The 19,074-nt window shown below is 39.1% G+C and overlaps 1 protein-coding gene across 1 annotated transcript; it reads right to left on the reverse strand.

The window, feature by feature from the left end:
• Positions 1-18,218: 18,218 nt before the first annotated feature.
• LOC101118757 (small EDRK-rich factor 2-like) lies at positions 18,219-18,528 on the reverse strand. Its single transcript, XM_042242726.2, has one exon. The coding sequence runs from the start codon at positions 18,514-18,516 to the stop codon at positions 18,337-18,339; it is 180 nt and encodes a 59-aa protein (XP_042098660.1). The 5' UTR covers positions 18,517-18,528; the 3' UTR covers positions 18,219-18,336.
• Between the last annotated feature and the right edge of the window lie 546 nt (positions 18,529-19,074).

Below are 19,074 nucleotides of genomic sequence, written 5' to 3' on the forward strand. Positions count from 1 at the left end.
GAAGCTCATGGAGTTAAGGGAGTTATTCAAGATCCTACAGCAACTAAGGGCTGAGATGGGTTTTGAACCCATTTCACAGAAGCTGCATTCTTTGCAACATTCTATACCGCTACAAATTATAGGTTGTGGTTTGAGTACTTGATAATTATTACTACATTGGGGTAATAAGATTATCATGTAAATGTCATTGGCAAGAAAAATTTTAAATGTTGAACAGTCCTTTTAAGAAATTTTTATTGGAGTATAGCTGATTTACAAGGTTATATTCGTTTCAGGTATACAGCAAAGTGAGTCAATTATATATACATAAATGCATTCTTTTTTTAGATTTTTTTCCATAGAGGTCAGTACAGAGTATTGAATAGAGTATTATTGTGCTAAATAGCAGGTCCTACTTTTTAGTTATTTATTTTTGGCTGTACCATGTTGCATATAGGATCTTAGTTCCCCAGCCAGGGATCGAACCCACACCCCATGCAGTGGTAGCACAGAGTCTTAACTACTGGACTACCAGGGAAGCCTCGAATAGTATACAGTCCTTGAATATGTATCATGAGTCCCAGTGAACTGCACAATTTGGCTTACACATATTTAAGATTTTTGCATTGAGACCATAGGTGAAATTTGCCTGCAGTTTCTTTTTGTGTCAGTCTTTGTCAAATGTTGGTGTTGATTTTATGCTGGTTTTGACTGGTAATAAATTGACAGTTATTTGGTGAATTACTATCCTGTAGAGTCTCAATCTGGGAAATTAAAGATTTCTAAATTTTGGTATCTATATCACACAGTTATTTGAGCTCATGCTCTAGATTGCAAGCAATAATTCTGGATTACAAAGAATTAGAGTGATAGAGTAATGCCCTTGTTTGCCACATTTATAGACCCTAGTTGAGTTCCTCTACCATCAGATAGAATATCAGTAGTTATTTTTCATGTGGTTAAGTGATATAGGTAAGCCGTCATTATTAACTAGGAAATGAAGATTGATAATGAAGGCATGGAGAGCAAATGAAGTATTAAACTCTCAGGATGCTAGACTCGGCAGAACATTAGGGATCACCTAGTCCAGCCTCATTTTACAAAATGAGGCTGACAGAGAAAGGCAGGGACGCACTTGATGTAGCTACGTCAGAGCCAGGCCTTGATCATTAGAATAATGCTTGTATTACTTAAGTTCCCTTTGTAAATCTGGAAGTAGTTTACAGCAACCTGGACGTATCAGTAGAGAACCGTACTTGTTTTCTTAAAGTAAATTCACTTTCTTTTTATTGTTACATTTCCTCATGCCTTGGTGACTTCATCTATAGATGTTAAAAAGTAACAGTTTTTATACTCTATGTAGGAACAAAATTCCATTCTATGGATGTACCAGACCTACTCTCCTATTGATTTATATTTAAGTTGTGTTCAATTTTTAAAATTGTAAACAATGCATATGGTGAACTTTTTGCATTTTAAAGTTTATAGCTTACAACTGGTTCATTGATCATCCGATCGTTTATGAAGCATTCATTCCAGGCCTGGCACTGTACTTCTTTTTCTTTTAACAACATCAGCAACTAGCAGGACAAGCTCTGCCTGTCAGTTCATAAGATGAAGATGGAATTTCTAGATATACTGCCGAACCCGTAATAACCTTCATCATAAGAGCTATAATTTAAGAGAATCTTCTCTGTATAGCCACTGTGCCAGAAATTTTATAAATGTTTATCCATAGATCAGTTCAGTTCAGTCACTCAGTTGTGTCTGACTCTTTGCGACCCCATGGACTACAGCACGCCAGGCTTCCCTGCCCATCACCAACTTCCAGAGTTTACTCAAACTCATGTCCACTGAGTCAGTGATGCCCTCCAACCATCTCATCCTCTGTTGTTCCCTTTTCCTCCTGCCTTCAATCTTTCCCAGCATCAGGGTCTTTTCTAATGAGTCGGTTCATTGCATCAGGTAGCCAAAGTATTGGAGTTTCAGCTTTAGCATCAGTGCTTCCAATGAATATTCAGGACTGATTTCCTTTGCAATGACAGAGAGTACTGGGGGCAGGATGAGGAAGACAGCTGCTTTAGATTGGGTGGTCAGAGAGGCCTTTCAAAGGAGCTGACATTTAGCTGAAACCATGAAAAGAGTAGGGGGAGTTCTTTCAGCAGGGGCCACAGCTGGTTTGGAAGCCTGTGATGGGAAAAATCTTGGCATCCTCTGCTGTGGCTGCAGGGAAGCTGGCAAGGTCAGTGTGGCCCAGGATGAGCACAGAGAGAAGGCAGCTTTGATGCTACAGAATTCCCTGACCATGGGTAGAAACATCCATTCTATTTGCCATGGAATGGGACTGCCATCACAGGTTTAAGCAGGAGGTGAAATGGTCTTATTTATATTTTTAAAGAAGCACTCTGACTTTTCTGTGAAGAAAAAGTTAGAGAGAGGAAAACTGAAGTCCTGAGACAAGTAAGGAAGACGTAGCAATAATCAGGTGAGAGATGACCAGAGCCTGGGCTTCTTGGGTGGCTGTATTAAGGTTGCAGAGGAGGGGAGGTAGACCCGCTTGTTTCTCATTGATGTAAATGGCAGGGCTGTGTGACCGTAGAATCTGCCCCTTCCAGTGCCACAGAAACTGCAACTCACTGGCTGAGAATGGAGAGACCTTATGGAAGATTCTTATTTCTGGAATCTTTTAAACCCTCTATGTTGGCTTCTGAAAGTTGAATACTCTTTTTTTTCAAAGAACTTGCAAATGTCTTTGTCAGTTTCACCACCCACATTTGTGATGCACTGGTAAAACATTTCTGCAAACCAGGGCTGTTGCTCACACTGACTCCTGACTTCATGCATTTTGCAAATGCACAGCTTAGTAAATGTGACTTCCTGCTGTTTGTGGTTTACAACACTGCAAGGGATGACTCAGTTCAGTTCAGTCACTCAGTCGTGTCCGACTCTTTGTGACCCATGGACTGCAGCACGCCAGGCCTTCATGTCCATTACCAACTCCTAGAGTTTACTTAAACTCATGTCCATTGAATCAGTGATGCCATCCAACCATCTCATCCTCTATCATCCCCTCCTCCCACCTTCAAATCTTTCCCAGCATCAGGGTCTTTTCCAATGAGTCAGCTCTTTGCATCAGGTGGCCAAAGTATTGGAGTTTCAGCTTCAACATCAGTCCTTCCAAGGAATTTTCAGGACTGATCTCCTTTAGGATGGACTGGCTGGATCTCCTTGCCATCTGAGGGACTCTCGGATGGCAAGGTTCACCAAAGTTCAAAAGCATCAATTCTTCGGCGCTCAGCTTTCTTTATAGTCCAACTCTCACACCCATACATGACTGCTGGAGAAACCATAGCCTTGACTAGATGGACCTTTGTTGGCAAAGTAATGTCTCTGCTTTTTAACATGCTGTCTAGGTTGGTCATAACTTTTCTTTCAAGGAGCAAGTGACTTTTAATTTCATGGCTGCAGTCACCATCTGCAGTGATTTTGGAGCCCCCCAAAATAAAATCTGTCACCATTTCCATTGTTTCCCCATCTATTTGCCATGAAGTGATGGGACCAGTTGACATACATGACCTTAGTTTTCTGAATGTTGAGTTTTGAGCCAACTTTTTCACTCTCCTCTTTCACTTTTATCAAGAGGCTCTTTAGTACTTCTTTGCTTTCTGCTATAAGAGTGGTGTCATCTGCATATCTGAGGTTGTTGATATTTCTCCTGGCAATCTTGATTCCAGCTTGTGCTTCTTCCAGCCCAGCATTTCTCATGATATACTCTGCATATAAATTAAATAAGCAGGATGACAATATATAGCCTTGATGTACTCCTTTCCTAATTTGGAACCAGTCTGTTGTTCCATGTCCAGTTCTAACTGTTGCTTCTTGACCTGCATACAGATTTCTCAGGAGGCAGGCCAGGTGGTCTGGTATTCCCATCTCTTTCAGAATTTTCCATAGTTTATTGTGATCCACACAGTCAAAGGCTTTGGCATAGTCAATAAAGCAGAAGTAGATGCTTTTCTGTAACTCTCTGAGATAAAAACTGATAATCATCTCTATTTAAGTTACAAAGAACTGGGTGGCAAAAGGAGTGAAGAAGGAAGCCCTAAATGCTTTGGATGAGTTATTGGATTTATAGCTTAAATGCCTAAAGTTACATTTCTTTTTTCTTTTTAAATATGCTTTTGAAAATTATTTTCCCCTTTTCTCAAAAACAATGAACATTTATTATCAGAAAATAGGAAACTACAAAGAAAAAAACATAATTCCACTTACCCAGTGATATCCCACTTACCCAGTGACATCCCCTGTAATCTTTTAGTGTACATGAAGGTAACTTTTAAACAATCAATTTGTTTTATTTTTACTAATATTAAAAATCAATCATGCTCATTTTAGCCAGTCTAATGAATATAGAAAATTACAAATAAGAAGGTAATTTGCTATCCAAGGGTGGACATTGGTAACATTTGAACATGTTTTCAGGTCTTTTTAGTGTGCATATTTTATATAATTGATATAGCATCTATTTTCCACGTAATGTTACAATCAAATAATTTTTCTGTGTTATTACAAGCTCTTCATAATTATTACATTTAGTCATTACATAAAACTACAATCTTATTTGCTACTATGTGCCTTGAATTTCTAACTACAAAGAGATCCAACCAGTCCATCCTAATGGAGATCAGTCCTGAGTATTCATTGTAGTCTTGAAGCTCCAATACTTTGGCCATCTGATGCGAAGAACTTACTCATTTGAAAAGACCCTGATGCTGGGAAAGATTAAGGTGGGAAGAGAAGGTGATGACAGAGGATGAGATGGTTGAATGGCATCACTGACTCAATGGATATGAGTTTGAGTGGACTCCGGGAGTTGGTGATGGGCAGGGAGGCCTGGCGTGCCATGGGGTTGCAAAGAGTCGGACACAACTGAGCAACTGAACTGAACTGAAATATATGAAATAAAAATAATACCAACCTCACTGGATTATTGTGAAAATCAAATGGGTTAGATGAGTTGAAGAGCACAGACCCTGATGTGTGGTTAATATTTAAACAGCGTTAGCAGCTATCATCAATTCCTTCCTACGAATTTAGTCTACTTCATTTTTTTCATTGTTTTATGTAAATCCGTAGTGAAAATCTTATCTACAGAGCTCTTTATGTATAGATTACTTCCATTTCTTTTAGAGTTAATCCCCAGAAGGAGGGGGCACATAATGTTAAGAATTTAACACCGTGTGCAAGTGTCCCTACAGGATATGTTGAATGTATTGAGATTTGATTTGTGTTACAAGGGGCTGTCTTGTTGGCAATTGCCATGTGTAGGTGGGTGGTGTCACAGGAGATGACCCATGGGGTTAATATTCTGGATTGAGAACACTATTGATTCTTAATTGCAACATAGAGGAGAGGGAGAAATGTTGTCCTAACTGAGTGAAGCAGAATCACTTAGGGAGCTTTTAATTTTTTAAATTTTTTGGGGGGAGCTTTTTAGAAATTTAATTCTCTCTTCCCTCTTTTCAGCATCTTTATGCACCCAGCATGGCAGCATGGGTCATGCCTTCTGCTTCTGAAAAACATCTCACTATCCTCTCTTTCTAAATCACTGCTAAAATAACCACTTTGCAGATAGAAGTATATCATTTCCTTTACATGTGTTGGACAGGGGAAAATTTTGAGAAACAATCAATGGTTTAGGAGTCAGCAAGTAGTGGTTAGGACTCGGTCTGAAACAAAAACAGAGATTGCATCTGTCAACTTGGAGAGAGATGGCTTGATACATCCCTGTGGCTGTCTATAGTTGTTCACAGCTTTATTCTGGAGCCCACTAGGAGACTATCTGCTGAATTTAAAGTGTGTGGTGTTTAAGGCGGCTGAAAGAAAAGTGAAAATGAAAGTCACTCAGTTGTGTCCGACTCTTTGAGACCCCATGGACTATACAGTCCATGGAATTCTCTAGGCCAGAGTACTGGAGTGGGTGGCCTTTCCCTTCTCCAGAGGATCTTCCCAACCTAGGGACTGAACCCAGGTTTCCCACATTGCAGGCGGATTCTTTACCATCTGAGCCACACGGGAAGCTAAGGAGGCTATGGCACCGCAACTATCTTTTCATTCTGCTCTGAGATCAGTTTTCAGGCCCTAGGCTGTTCCTTTTATCCTACACCTCTACTGTCATGGACTCGGTATGAAAGCCACTGTTCCTCCTCTTCCTCAGCCAGCCAGACTATTGATAGCACACAGCTTTTAAGTTTCCTCTTTCTAGGCTGTTTGAGTGGGGCTATTTAGCTTGTCCCAGCCGGAAGTCTAGCCAAACAGACTCTTCCATCTCCTTGTCCCCGATGATTGGTTCAGAGGTGGCATGACTCAAACTGGAGGCTATTTTCTTGGAGCTATCAGGAAAGACAGAAGAGTCTTCCTCTGAGGGGCAGGCTGTATGGATGATGTAAGTGCCAGCTGCTGGAAGTCATTGTGAAGCTTTCTACCATAGAAGAGAATGAGGCCATATGCAAAGAGAAGCAAAGGGGGAGATGGAAGGAGAGATGGGGAGCTCGAGGACATTGTTTGAACTCCCAGTTTTAGTTGTAAAAGCTACAGTTTTCTTTTGATACTTTTAACTCTTTTCATGCATTTTGCCCACTCCCGTCTCTCACCTCTGGCAACCACCAATCTGTTCTCTGTATCTATGAGCTTGGGTTTTTTTTCTGTTGGTTTCTTATTTTAATTTTACATATATGTGAGATCATATGGTATATGACTTGCTCTGTCTGATTTATTTCATTTACCATAATACTCTCAAGGTCCATGTATGTTGTCCCAAACGGCTAGATTTAATTTTTTATGGCTAAATAGTATTCCATTGTATATACATACCACATTTTCTTTATCCATTCATTTATTAATGGACACTTGGGTTGTTTTTGTATCTTAAATATTATCAATAAAGCTACAATGAACATGGGGTGCATATATCTTTTCCATGTAGTACTTTCATCTTCTTTGGATAAATACCTAGAAATGGAGTTGCTGAATAATATGGTGGTTCTATTTTTAATTTTTTGAGGGGCCTCCATACTGTATTTTATAGTTTGCATTCCCACCAACAGTGCACAATGGTTTCCTTTTCTTCACATCCCAAACAACACTGGCTGTTTCTTGTCTTTTTGATAATTGCCATTCTTATGTGAGATGATATCTCATTGTGGTTTTGATTTGTATTTCCCTGCTAATTAGCGATGTTGGGCATCTTTTCATGTACCTGTTGACCATCTGTATGTCTGTGTTATTTTTACATCTTGATGAGTAAATAATATTCACACTTATAATTCCTTGCAGGTTTGGACACAGGTAGCTGGAAATTGTAAGTGCTCAACAAACATTTGGGTATTAAGTATTAAATAAATGAATGAATGAGTCAGTGGCATAGTACCCTTAAGCAATTTGGTTTCAGAGTCAGAGTTTTAAAGGTTAAGTCATTAACCAGGAATGGGCTGGGGAGGTTAATCCATGGCATTTAATGATTGCCTGTTGAGAGTTACAGATAGAATCAGAATCAGGTAAATTGAAATAAAAAGTTCCAGCTGGTGCCAGAATGGCTCAGAACTGCTTCTACTGGGCATCAAAGCAGCATTTCTAGAAACTTGGCACTTCCCTCATTGTCAGGACTGAATCTTAGGAACATTCCTATTTATACCACCAGCACCATAGTCTCTGTCCCCCTTTGGTCTTTCAGCTGTCCTGGGAGGCACTAACTGACAGAAATGAGAGTCCCAGGACATTCAAACCCTAAAGCTCTTCGGAGATCACAGCTGGTGAAAAAGATACTGGCATATACTAATGAGGGTATGAAGGCCCAAAAAGGTGGATTAACTTGTCTAAGGTTACACAGCTTGGGCAAGAACTTGGTGTGAACCTACATTCGATAAGGCTCCTTCCTTTCTACTGGTGGTTTCAAGATCTCTGCATACTCATCACCTGAAGGAGCAGTTGTGCTGCAGACCCATTAACCTGAAGTTTTGGGGAACATAAAGCTCTCCATTTGATTTAATAGTAACAAGTTTTGGAACCACTGCTGTATCTTGTGTTTTGCTCTTAAATTTCCAAGACCCTTTGTGACATCAACTTAAAGTGTGAGACTCAGTTCCAATCTGAGTAATGAACTGATTTAGGGACACTTGGTTTTCCTATGCTTTGTACTTAAGCAAATAGATCATGGAAACATTTTATTACTTATAAGCAACCTCATATCCAATAGTGTCCTCCCAATAATATTATATTACCCCTGTATTTCCCCAAAGAAACAGATACTCAGAGAGGGAAAATCATTTGTTTGCGATCATTGGGACAGTAGATAAGCAGTTTGAGCCCAGCTCTCTCACTTCAAATTATACATTGTCCCACACTTTTTTTTAATGGCCCTTATTTTTTTTTTAAATAGGTACATCATGCAGAAGGTAAAAATCCAAGAGGTACAGGGAGTGAAAAGCAAAGACCCCCCCCCCACCTACCCTAACCTTAGTCTGCTGTCTGCCCAGTTTTTCTCTCTGAACATACCAGTGTTACCAGTTTCCAGTGTGGGATTTCAGAGATTGTCTATGCATTTTGAAATGCATGTATATGTGTTTGTTTAGCTCCACCCTCATAAATGGTAGCTTAAAATGCACACACAGCACCTTGATCGTTTTTTTTTTTTTTAACAATATATTTCACCTTGGTATATACAGAGCTGCCTCATTCTTATTAAATATTGCATAGAATCCATTGTCTGTATCTCATGTTATTTGACCAGTTTCAGTTTGAATAATGTATATGTTTTTAATGAGTTTTTTAGTATCACAGACAATGCTGCAGTGAATATCATTATATACATATCATTTCAACATGTGGTAGTACAACTGTGAGCTAAATTGTTAGAAATAATTTTCCCAGTAAAAGGATATGTGTACATTTCGAGTTTTGACAGATCTTGTCAAATTATCCTACACAGAGGTTGTGCTATTTCGTCCTGCCTATAGCATAGTATGAAGGTGCGTATTTTTCCACACTCTTGGCTAGAGTGACTTATTGGTCTTTCAATCTTTGCCAATCTGATGGGTGAAAAAAAATAGTAACTCAGTGGAATTTTAATTTGCACAAAAGTACTTTTAAAAAGCTTTAGGGGACTGAACTACAGAGTAAGATTGTGAAATTCAGTGTACTTGAGCTATACTTTACTTCCATTTTGGGGAAACAGCTAATACAATCCTTTTTTTCTTAAGCTTTAGAATGATCTCTGAAATTTGGAACTTTGCAAACTTAACAGTTCTCTGGGCTCCCCTGGTATCTCAGCTGATACATGTTAATTCTAAGAAAGGGCCAAAACATGTGTAACCCTAATAAGTCCCTAAAGTCCATTCTATCCAGTTACATTTAAAGAAGAAACAAGTGTCCTTCTAAATGGAGCTATTAAAAATGAATTCTATTTTTATTCAAATCTGTTAAGGAATATTGAAGAGGTTCCAATTCCTAGCCTTGAATTGTACTTCTCAAAAAAAAATTCCTCAAGCCCAATTTGCTTCCACCCTAAATCTGCTCTGGAGTCTCTCACATCCCATTCCTCCTTTATCCTCAGCTCCATCTTCTTCTCCTCTTCCTCCATCTCCTCCTAGTTGTGATAAGAAAAAGACCATCCATACACATAATATGAGGTGTACCCTCTTAATAACTTTTAAGAGTATTTGTTGCTGTTTAGTTGCTAAGTCATATCTGACTGTTTTGAGACCCCATGGACTGTAGCCCTCCAAGCTCCTCTCTTCATGGGATTTCTCAGGCAAGAATCCTGGAGTGTGTTGCCATTTTCTTCTCCAGTGGATCTTTGCAGCCCAGGGATTGAACCCGCATCTCCTGCAGCAGCAGGAGGATTCTTTACTGCTGAGCCACCAGGGAAGCCCTTTTAAGAATATAGTACATTATTAACTAATTAATAGTGTTAATTATTACCATTAAGCATAATGTTGTACAGCAGATCTCTAGAACTTTTTCATCTTATGTAACTCAAACTTTATACACACTGAGCAGCAGCTACCCACTTCCCCTGCCCCCAGTCCCTGTCAATCACTGATCTATTCTCTTCTATGACTCTGACTACTTTAGATACTTCATATAAGTGAAATCAAGTATCTGTCCTCCAATGACTGGCTTATTTCACTTAACATGATGTCCTCAGGGTCTATTTTCCTCTATTTCCCCTCTTTCCACTATATACCAGCTTTTGGGTAATTCAACTTGATATCTTGTTAGGTCCTGTCTCTGCTTCTAAGTCATATATATCTACTCATTCTATACATTCTGCATCTCAAAACACAGGAATTGGCCAACCCAGGATAAAGGGAGAAACTAAATGGAAAAGCACACAGATTCTTTTATACGAAGAGAAGATTATAAAACTCACTCACTTAATTTTGTTAGAGACACTACTAGATGTCTTCGACAGAAGAGTTAAAACTAGAGTTTTGACTGGGAAAATGAAAATAAAAGTCAGACTGAAACTCCTCTGTTTCAAGAGGTATAATTGGAATATGTACCATATGCATATTTTATTTTATAATTAATCCCAAAATTTGGCTTTTTGGGGTGAGTTCTCTTTTTTTCCCTTTGACTTTTTTATAATCAGAAGGGATACTGTCTTGCTAATAATGTAACCTTCATCAGACAATGTTCCTGAGCCTCAGTTTCCTTAGCTGTAGAATGAGAATAAAAATCTTGTCCCATTTGTTTAATTAGGTTTTGTGAGCATCAATTATAAATTAGAAAGTATTTGACAAATAAAATCATTTTTCTGTGTGGTCCTTTGAGAGAGGCAAGGGTCCTCTTCCATTCCATCAACTCTGAGATTATCTGAATCAAAAGAAACTTGAAAAGAATCTTCATAAAATTTAGAAGATTTGGGAAATTATGCTGTTTTTCTTTGTATATTCATCTACATATTTCTGATAAATTGGAAATGGTGAGGGGTGGGGAGGGAGATTAACTGAAGGTGAAATGCATAGTGGGCTGCTGAGAGGGAGTTTATTCAATGGCAGCAATGTGTCCTAGGATGGGTGGTTTTTAAGTTCCACAAATGGTAGACAGAATAAAGGCCTTTCACGGATATCCACATATCAGTCCTTGGCATGTGCAAATGTGTTACCTTACATGAAAAAAAGACTTGAAAAAGGTCATGAAAAAAAGACATGAAAAAAGTCACGTGAGACTTTGCAGATGTGACTGTTAAGGATTTTGACATGTGAAGGCTGTTGAGCACAGGGGAGAAATCACAAGAGTCCTGATAAGAGAGGCATAAAGCTCCAAGTCAGAGAGAGGAGATGTGACAACAGAAGAAGAGACTGAAGTCATGTGCTTTGAATGTGGAAGAAGGAATCGTGAGCAAAGGAGTCAGGGCAGTCTCTAGAATCTGGAAAAGGAAAGAAATATTCTCCCCTAGAGCCTCTAGAAAAAGAACACAGCCCTGTAGACACCTTGATTTTAGTTCATAAGACCCATTTCAAACTCTAACCTTTAGAACTGTAAGATAGGTTTGTGTTGTTTTGAGCCACAATGTTTGTGGTTATTTGCTACAGCAACTGTAGGAAAAGAATACACTGGACAATCCACCTGAACCATGAGTACAACTTGTAGAGGAAAAGAATTGTGAGGACAAAATGGAAGAGTTCTTTCGATAAGTTCTGTAATACTTTAGAAGTCACATGTGGGAAACCTCTAACTGAGCTTATTGTAGGAGGGGGTCACATTTTCCTTCTTATTTCACAGAAGCATTTTTGGTTGAAATACATTGCCAGGGCCAGGCACCGAGGAAACAGGTGGGGAATGGTGGTGATGAAAACAGGCTCTGATTGCAGGGACACAGAACAGCTGCATATTAAAACAGCAGGTCATCCCGGAGGAGGGTCTCTATGCGCTGATTCTCAGCTAAGAATCCTGACTCAGCTGCAACACTAACAAGGGTCTAGAATGACATTGTGGGTATTCCCTGTTCACTCTGGGAGTTACCAGAAGTATCTGAAAAGTAGAGAGTTTTCTAATGTACTGGAAATCCTACTTGTGTAGAAATGGCTTTGAAACTGATGAATATCAGGAGTGAATGATATTATGACCACATTTGTACTCATGGGTTGATGCACTTGGACCATTTACTTTATACTACTACAGTGGGTGGCTTTTTGACTTTTAACATTGGAACCTAAAAATGGGGTCAAATTTAGGAACAGAGAATTCTGAAATCCCTGAAGTTCTGAAAACACACAAAAAATTTTTTTTTCTTTAGCAGCAAGTAGAGACATGAAATGACGTGAAACTATTGTCTTTATTTCTCTCACTTGGTATGAAATGCATACATTTCATTGAAGAAATAGTAATGTGTTTGATACTGAGGTGCTGCTCTAGACTTGAATGAAGTGTTATGTAATATATAGTGAATAGCTGATATTTCCTTTCTAAAATCTAAATCTAAAAGCAAAATCTCAAGAGTTCAGATAAGGGATTATGGAGTTGCAACTGGGACCAACCATTTACTGAGCATACTGGATTGAATGGTGTTCCCCAGAATTCATGTCCACTTGGAACCTCACAATGTGACTTAGAAATGGGGTCTTTACAGATGTAATTAGTTCAGTTAAGATGAGGTCACACTGGATTTGGGTTGTCCCTAAATCCAATGACTTGGTGTCCTTGTAAGTGAAGACACACAGAGAAAAAGGCTATTGGACAATGGAGTTAGAGACTGGGGTGATGCAGCTGTAAGCCAAGGAATGCTAAGGATTGCCAGCAACTATCAGATGCTAGGAGAGAAGCATGGGGTGGGTTCTCCCTTAGCCTCTGCAGGAGCCAACCCTGCTGACACCTTAATTTTGGACTTCTGATCTCCTGAACTGTGAGAAAATAAATTTCTGGTGTTTTAAGCCACTTGGCTTGTGGCAGTTTGATATAGTGGTCCTAGGAAATTAAAACACTGGGCAAGAACCAGTTTAGCTTAGGAATAACAATTGGACTTATTTTGAAAGTTTTGAATTTTGAAAGTTTCATTAATTTATTCAACAGAATATCTCTTTCAGTAGAAGAATGGTAGCATAAGTATACCTTACATAGTGGTATTACATTCTCTTTTTAACAGTGTTAATAGGATATTCATTGCAACACTGCTTTTAATAGAAAACATTGAAGAAGCATTGAAGACTAATTATATAATTATAAGGAGCAGGAAAATCAGTTACAACACATTCATACTGAAGAATAATAACCAAGCTAAAAAATCCACGCCTTTGAAAAGCTTCAATGGCATGAAAAATTGCTCATTTTGAGTTGAAAATGAGATATGGGAGTTGTCAGAACTCATCACATTGTACATGTTATATGCATGCATTTCAGTGGCTATGCCACACACAGAACGTATCTTAGAAAAACCCTATAAATATATTGAACTCTAGTCAATAGATTTGCTTTTTGTAGTAGCATGAATTAGCAATTCCGAAACTATGTATCTTAGGCTTAAGTAAGTGAATAGATATACTGAGGATATAGAAGCTAGTTTTTTCACTGTTGAAAACGGTAGTTACAGGTGTGAATAGGTGGAATTTCAGAATATTCTCCGAAGTGTTGGGTTGAAACTGGAGGTGTTAGTTTCAATTAATGTTTCTTAGTATATACTATTAAAATATATTATGCATAAAAGATAATATAGAAGCATCACAATTATATAGGTATCAGTTTAGATCAGTCGCTCAGTCGTGTCCCACTCTTTGCAACCACATGAATTGCAGCACGGCAGGCCTCCCTGTCCATTACCAACTCCCGGAGTTCACTCAAACTCACATCCATCGAGTCGGTGATGCCATCCAGCCATCTCATCCTCTGTTGTCCCCTTCGCCTCCTGACCCCAATCCCTCCCAGCATCAGAGTCTTTTCCAATGAGTCAACTCTTCTCATGAGGTGGCCAAAGTACTGGAGTTTCAGCTTCAGCATCACTCCTTCCAAAGAAATGCCAGGGTTGATCTCCTTTAGAATGGACTGGTTGGATCTCCTTGCAGTCCAAGGGACTCTCAAGAGTCTTCTCCAACACCACAGTTCAAAAGCATCAGTTCTTCGGCGCTCAGCCTTCTTCACAGTCCAACTCTCACATCCATACATGACCACAGGAAAAACCACAGCCTTGACTAGACCGACCTTTGTTGGCAAAGTAATGTCTCTGCTTTTGAATATGCTATCTAGGTTGGTCATAACTTTTCTTCCAAGGAGTAAGCGTCTTTTAATTTCATGGCTGCAGTCACCATCTGCAGTGATTTTGGAGCCCCCCAAAATAAAGTCTGACACTGACTCCACTGTTTCCCCATCTATTTCCCATGAAGTGATGGGACCGGATGCTATGATCTTCATTTTCTGAATGTTGAGCTTTAAGCCAACTTTTTCACTCTCCTCTTTCCCTTTCATCAAGAGGCTTTTGGTTCCTCTTCACTTTCTGCCATCAGGATGGTGTCATCTGCATATCTGAGGTTATTGATATTTCTCCCGGCATTCTTGACTCCAGCTTGTGTTTCTTCCAGCCCAGCGTTTCTCATGATGTACTCTGCATATAAGTTAAATAAGCAGGGTGACAATATGCAGCCTTGACGTACTCCTTTTCCTATTTGGAACCAGTCTGTTGTTCCATGTCCAGTTCTAACTGTTGCCTCCTGACCTGCATATAGGTTTCTCAAGAGGCAGGTCAGGTGGTCTGGTATTCCCATCTCTTTCAGAATTGTCCACAGTTTATTGTGATCCACACCGTCAAAGGCTTTGGCATCGTCAATAAAGCAGAAATAGATGTTTTCTGGAACTCTCTTGCTTTTTCAATGATCCAGCGGATGTTGGCAATTTGATCTCTGGTTCCTCTGCCTTTTCTAAAACCAGCTTGAACATCTGGAAGTTCACGGTTCACGTATTGCTGAAATCTGGCTTGGCGAATTTTGAGCATTACTTTACTAGTGTGTGAGAAGAGTACAATTGTGCAGTAGTTTGAGCATTCTTTGGCATTGCTTTTCTTTGGGATTGGAATGAAAATTGACCTTTTCCAGTCCTGTGGCCACTGCTGAGTTTTCCAAACTTGCTGGCATATTGAGTGCAGCACTTTCACAGCATCATCTTTCAGGATTTGAAATAGCTCAACTGGAATTCCCTAACCTCCACTAGCTTTGTTCGTAGTGATGCTTTCTAAGCCCCACTTAACTTCAGATTCCAGGATGTCTGGCTCTAGGTGAGTGATCACACCATCGTGATTATCTGGGTCATGAAGATCTTTTTTGTACAGTTCTTCTGTGTATTCTTGCCACCTCTTCTTAATATCTTCTGCTTCTGTTGGGTCCATACCATTTCTGTCCTTTATCAAGGCCATCTTTGCATGAAATGTTTCCTTGGTATCTCTAATTTTCTTGAAGAGATCTCTAGGTTTATATGTATAGAAATAATTATGTATACATAGATAATTTTTAGCTCTGTCTTCTGAGAGGGCCTAGGAGAAATGACTCAGTAATAAAAGTGAGCACACCTAGCACACAAAACTTGGTTTCTAAATATCACTTTCCAATGAAAGAAAATAAGAGTCCTTGGAAAATAGCTGGTTCCAAGAGTGGGTCAGGAAACACAAGATAAATCTGGATCATCTTGTGCAAGAAAGAAAGGAATTTCTTAAAGAACAGCAAGAATGTTTCAAAAGAACGCAGAAACCAGCTTGAAAATCTCTTACTCAGTAAATATGGGACAATTTGTGTATAAAAATTAATAATGATAATAATGGATTAGAACGTGTTAAATAAAATCTATGAGGCCATATTTGTATCAATAAAGGAATAAATGAGTAAATAAAAAATGAGAAAGGAGGAGAAGTTCTTTCAGTAGAATACTGACAAATATAGAAAAGAGTGATGGAGACAGAAAACCATTAATGAGTGCTAAAATTAGTGGATGAATGATGTTCACTAGGAGGTTTAATGAAGAATGGAATGTTTACATAGTTTCAAATTATCTCCTCGTAAATCACTTATTAATTTTAAAGGAAAATAGCCATGTTAGAGTGGCAACAAGTTAGCAGACTCTACTTTAACTAAGTGATCAAAGTTAACAAAAAAATATTATTTGTCTACTGGTGAGATGCACTGAGAAGCATACAGCATTACTTTGGTGGTATTCCTGCCAAAAAGGCAAAATCTGAATCTGATCAGACAAATCCAAATCAAAGGACATTGTACAAAATAACTGGCTTGTACTCTTCAAAATGTCAAGGGCAAGAAACACACACACAAAACAGTGAGGAACTGTTCCAAATGAAAGGAGATTGAAAATTGTGAGAAATAAATGCACCTAAGATTTTATTTTAGACCAAGAGAAAACAATCTATAGAGGACATTTATGGGACAGCTGATGAAATTTGAATAAAGATTGTGGACTGTGAATTGCATCAGTGTTAAATTTCCTAGTTTTGATAGTTGTACTGTGGTTATACAGAGAATCAATGTCCTTTTTCTTAGGGAATATGCACTGATTTCTCCAACTTACTCTCAAATGGTTTATACCAAAGGCATGAATATGCATACATACATCTGATAAAACAGATGAATCACATGTATTGATGAATCTGGGCAAAGAGTATATGAGTATTCTTTTTGTTTTATTTTTACAACATTTTTGTAGGGAACATTTGAAATTATGCCAAAGTAAAAAGTTATAAAAATAAGGTACAAACCCCTGTGTAGTATGATCATAAGTTTGAAAGATTAAAACATTAAAATATATTTATTTACCTTATTTATATGCATAGGAACTGGAAAGAAATACAATAAAATATTATCAATGGTTATATCCTCTTTTAAGTTTTAAGGGTTATTATAAAGTTTTTTATTTATATTCAAAATGTTCTGTTTTCTTACTACCCTTGGAATAAAGTCCAATGACTTTAAATGTCCATTGGCTTCTTCAGGGGGAGGTACTGTTTATCACTACATCTAAATAGCTACTCTCCTTTTCTCCATCACTTCCTATTCCCCTTTTCTGGATTAGTGGTGTCAGCTCCCTTTAATGGCAGAATGTTGGAAACAAGCATACAGTCTCAAGGACAGATTATATATATTATAATACAGCCATCATCATAACTACCAGGCAGTCTACACTCCGGAAAATCTTTTCTATGTGTTTTTTCCAAAAAAAGAAAAAAAAAAAAAAAAAGAGCTTGGCTGTCCTGCTTCCTGGCTTGTGGTCAAGCTACCAGAATAAATTCCTTTCTTCTTCTAGTTTCTTCCCTTACCTTTTGGGCAACTGGAGATAGCCAACAAAATCCAGAATTCAATACCTGTTGTTTCTTTGCTTCCTCGGTTCAGTTCAGTTCAGTCATTCAGTCGTGTCTGACTCTTAGCGGCCTCATGGACTGTAGCACACCACGCTTCCCTGTCCATCACCAATTCCTGAAGTGACTCAAATTCATGTCCATCAAGTTGGTAATGCCATCCAACCATCTCATCCTCTGTCATCCCCTTCTCCTCCCACCTTCTATCTTTCCCAGCATCAGGGTTTTTTTCCAGTGAGTCAGTTCTTCGTATCAGGTGGCTGAAGTATTGACGTTTCAGCTTCAGTATCAGTTCTGCCAATGAATATTCAGGACTGATTTCCTTTAGGATTGACTGGTTTGATGTCCTTGCAGTTCAAGGGACTCTCAAGAGTCTTCTCCAACACCACAGTGAAAAAACATCAGTTCTTCAGTGATCAGCTTTTGTTATAGTCCAACTCTCACATCCATACGTGACTACTAGAAAAACATTAGCTTGGACTATATGGACCTTTGCTGCAAAATAATGTCTCTGCCTTTTATTATGCTATCTAGGTTGGTCATAGATTTTCTTCCAAGGAACAAGTGTCTTTTAATTTCCTGGCTGCAGTCACCATCTGCAGTGATTTTGGAGCCCAACAAAATAAAAGTCTGGCACTGTTTCCATTGTTTCCCTATCTATTTGCCGTGAAGTGATAGGACCGGATGCCATGATCTTCATTTTTTGAATGTTGAGTTTTAAGCCAGACCTTTTTTTTTTTTTTAAACAAAGCTACTTTTAATAGTTTAGGGTGAGCCCCACAGGAATAAAAAACACTGGGAAGGGATAACCCCCTCACCCCCAGGAGTGGCCCAGGGGGAGATAGGCTACCTGAGGGGTAGTAAGCGCAAAAGGGACCCACTGCAGACTCAGGGCAAAGGGCATGCCATCCGTGCTGGGACCTGTGAGCACTACAGGAGACAATGCGAGCGTGATGGGACTGGCTCCAGGCACACAGGTGAAGGGCAAGAGGGTTGGACACGAAGCCACAAAGCTACTTGGGTTCCTGCTTCTTCTCGTTTGCCTTTTTCTGCTTCTGCTGCATGATCTCCGAGTCCCTCTGCTTGCGGGCGGCAGCAGAAAGCCCATCATCTCGGCGCTTTCCCTTAACCGAGTCGCTCTGCTTTTTCATATTCTTCTGGCAGGCGAGCTTGCGCTGGTTACTGCGGGTCATGGCGACCGCAACGGCTCCCTTAAGCCAGCCTTTTCACTCTCCTCTTTCAATTTCGTCTAGTGGCTCTTCAGTTCCTCTTCTCTTTCTGCCATAAGAGTGGTGTCATCTGCATATCTGAGGTTATTGATATTTCTCCTGGCAATCTTGATACCATCTTGTGCTTCATCCAGCGGAGCATTTATGCATTCAATGGTAACTTTGCTTCCTAGCTTACAACTTTAGTCAACTTTCAAGTAATTCAAACTCTGAATTGTTTTTTTTCCATCCGTAAGGTAAGAAAAATAGTAGTGCCTCGTGACATCGTACAGGAGGCAGGGATCAAGACCATCCCCAAGGAAAAGCAATGTAACAAGGCCAAATGGTTGTCTAAGGAGGCCTTACAAATAGCTGTGAATAGAAAAGAAGTGAAAGGGAAAGGAGAAAAAGAAAGCTATACCCAATTGAATGCAGAGTTCCAAAGAATAGCAAGGAGAGATGAGAAAGCCTTCCTCAGTGATCAATGCAAAGAAATAGAGAAAAACAATAGAATGGGAAAAACTAGAGATCTCTTGAAGAAAA

Source organism: Ovis aries, chromosome 2, assembly GCF_016772045.2.
Source record: "Ovis aries strain OAR_USU_Benz2616 breed Rambouillet chromosome 2, ARS-UI_Ramb_v3.0, whole genome shotgun sequence".
NCBI lineage: Eukaryota > Metazoa > Chordata > Mammalia > Artiodactyla > Bovidae > Ovis > Ovis aries.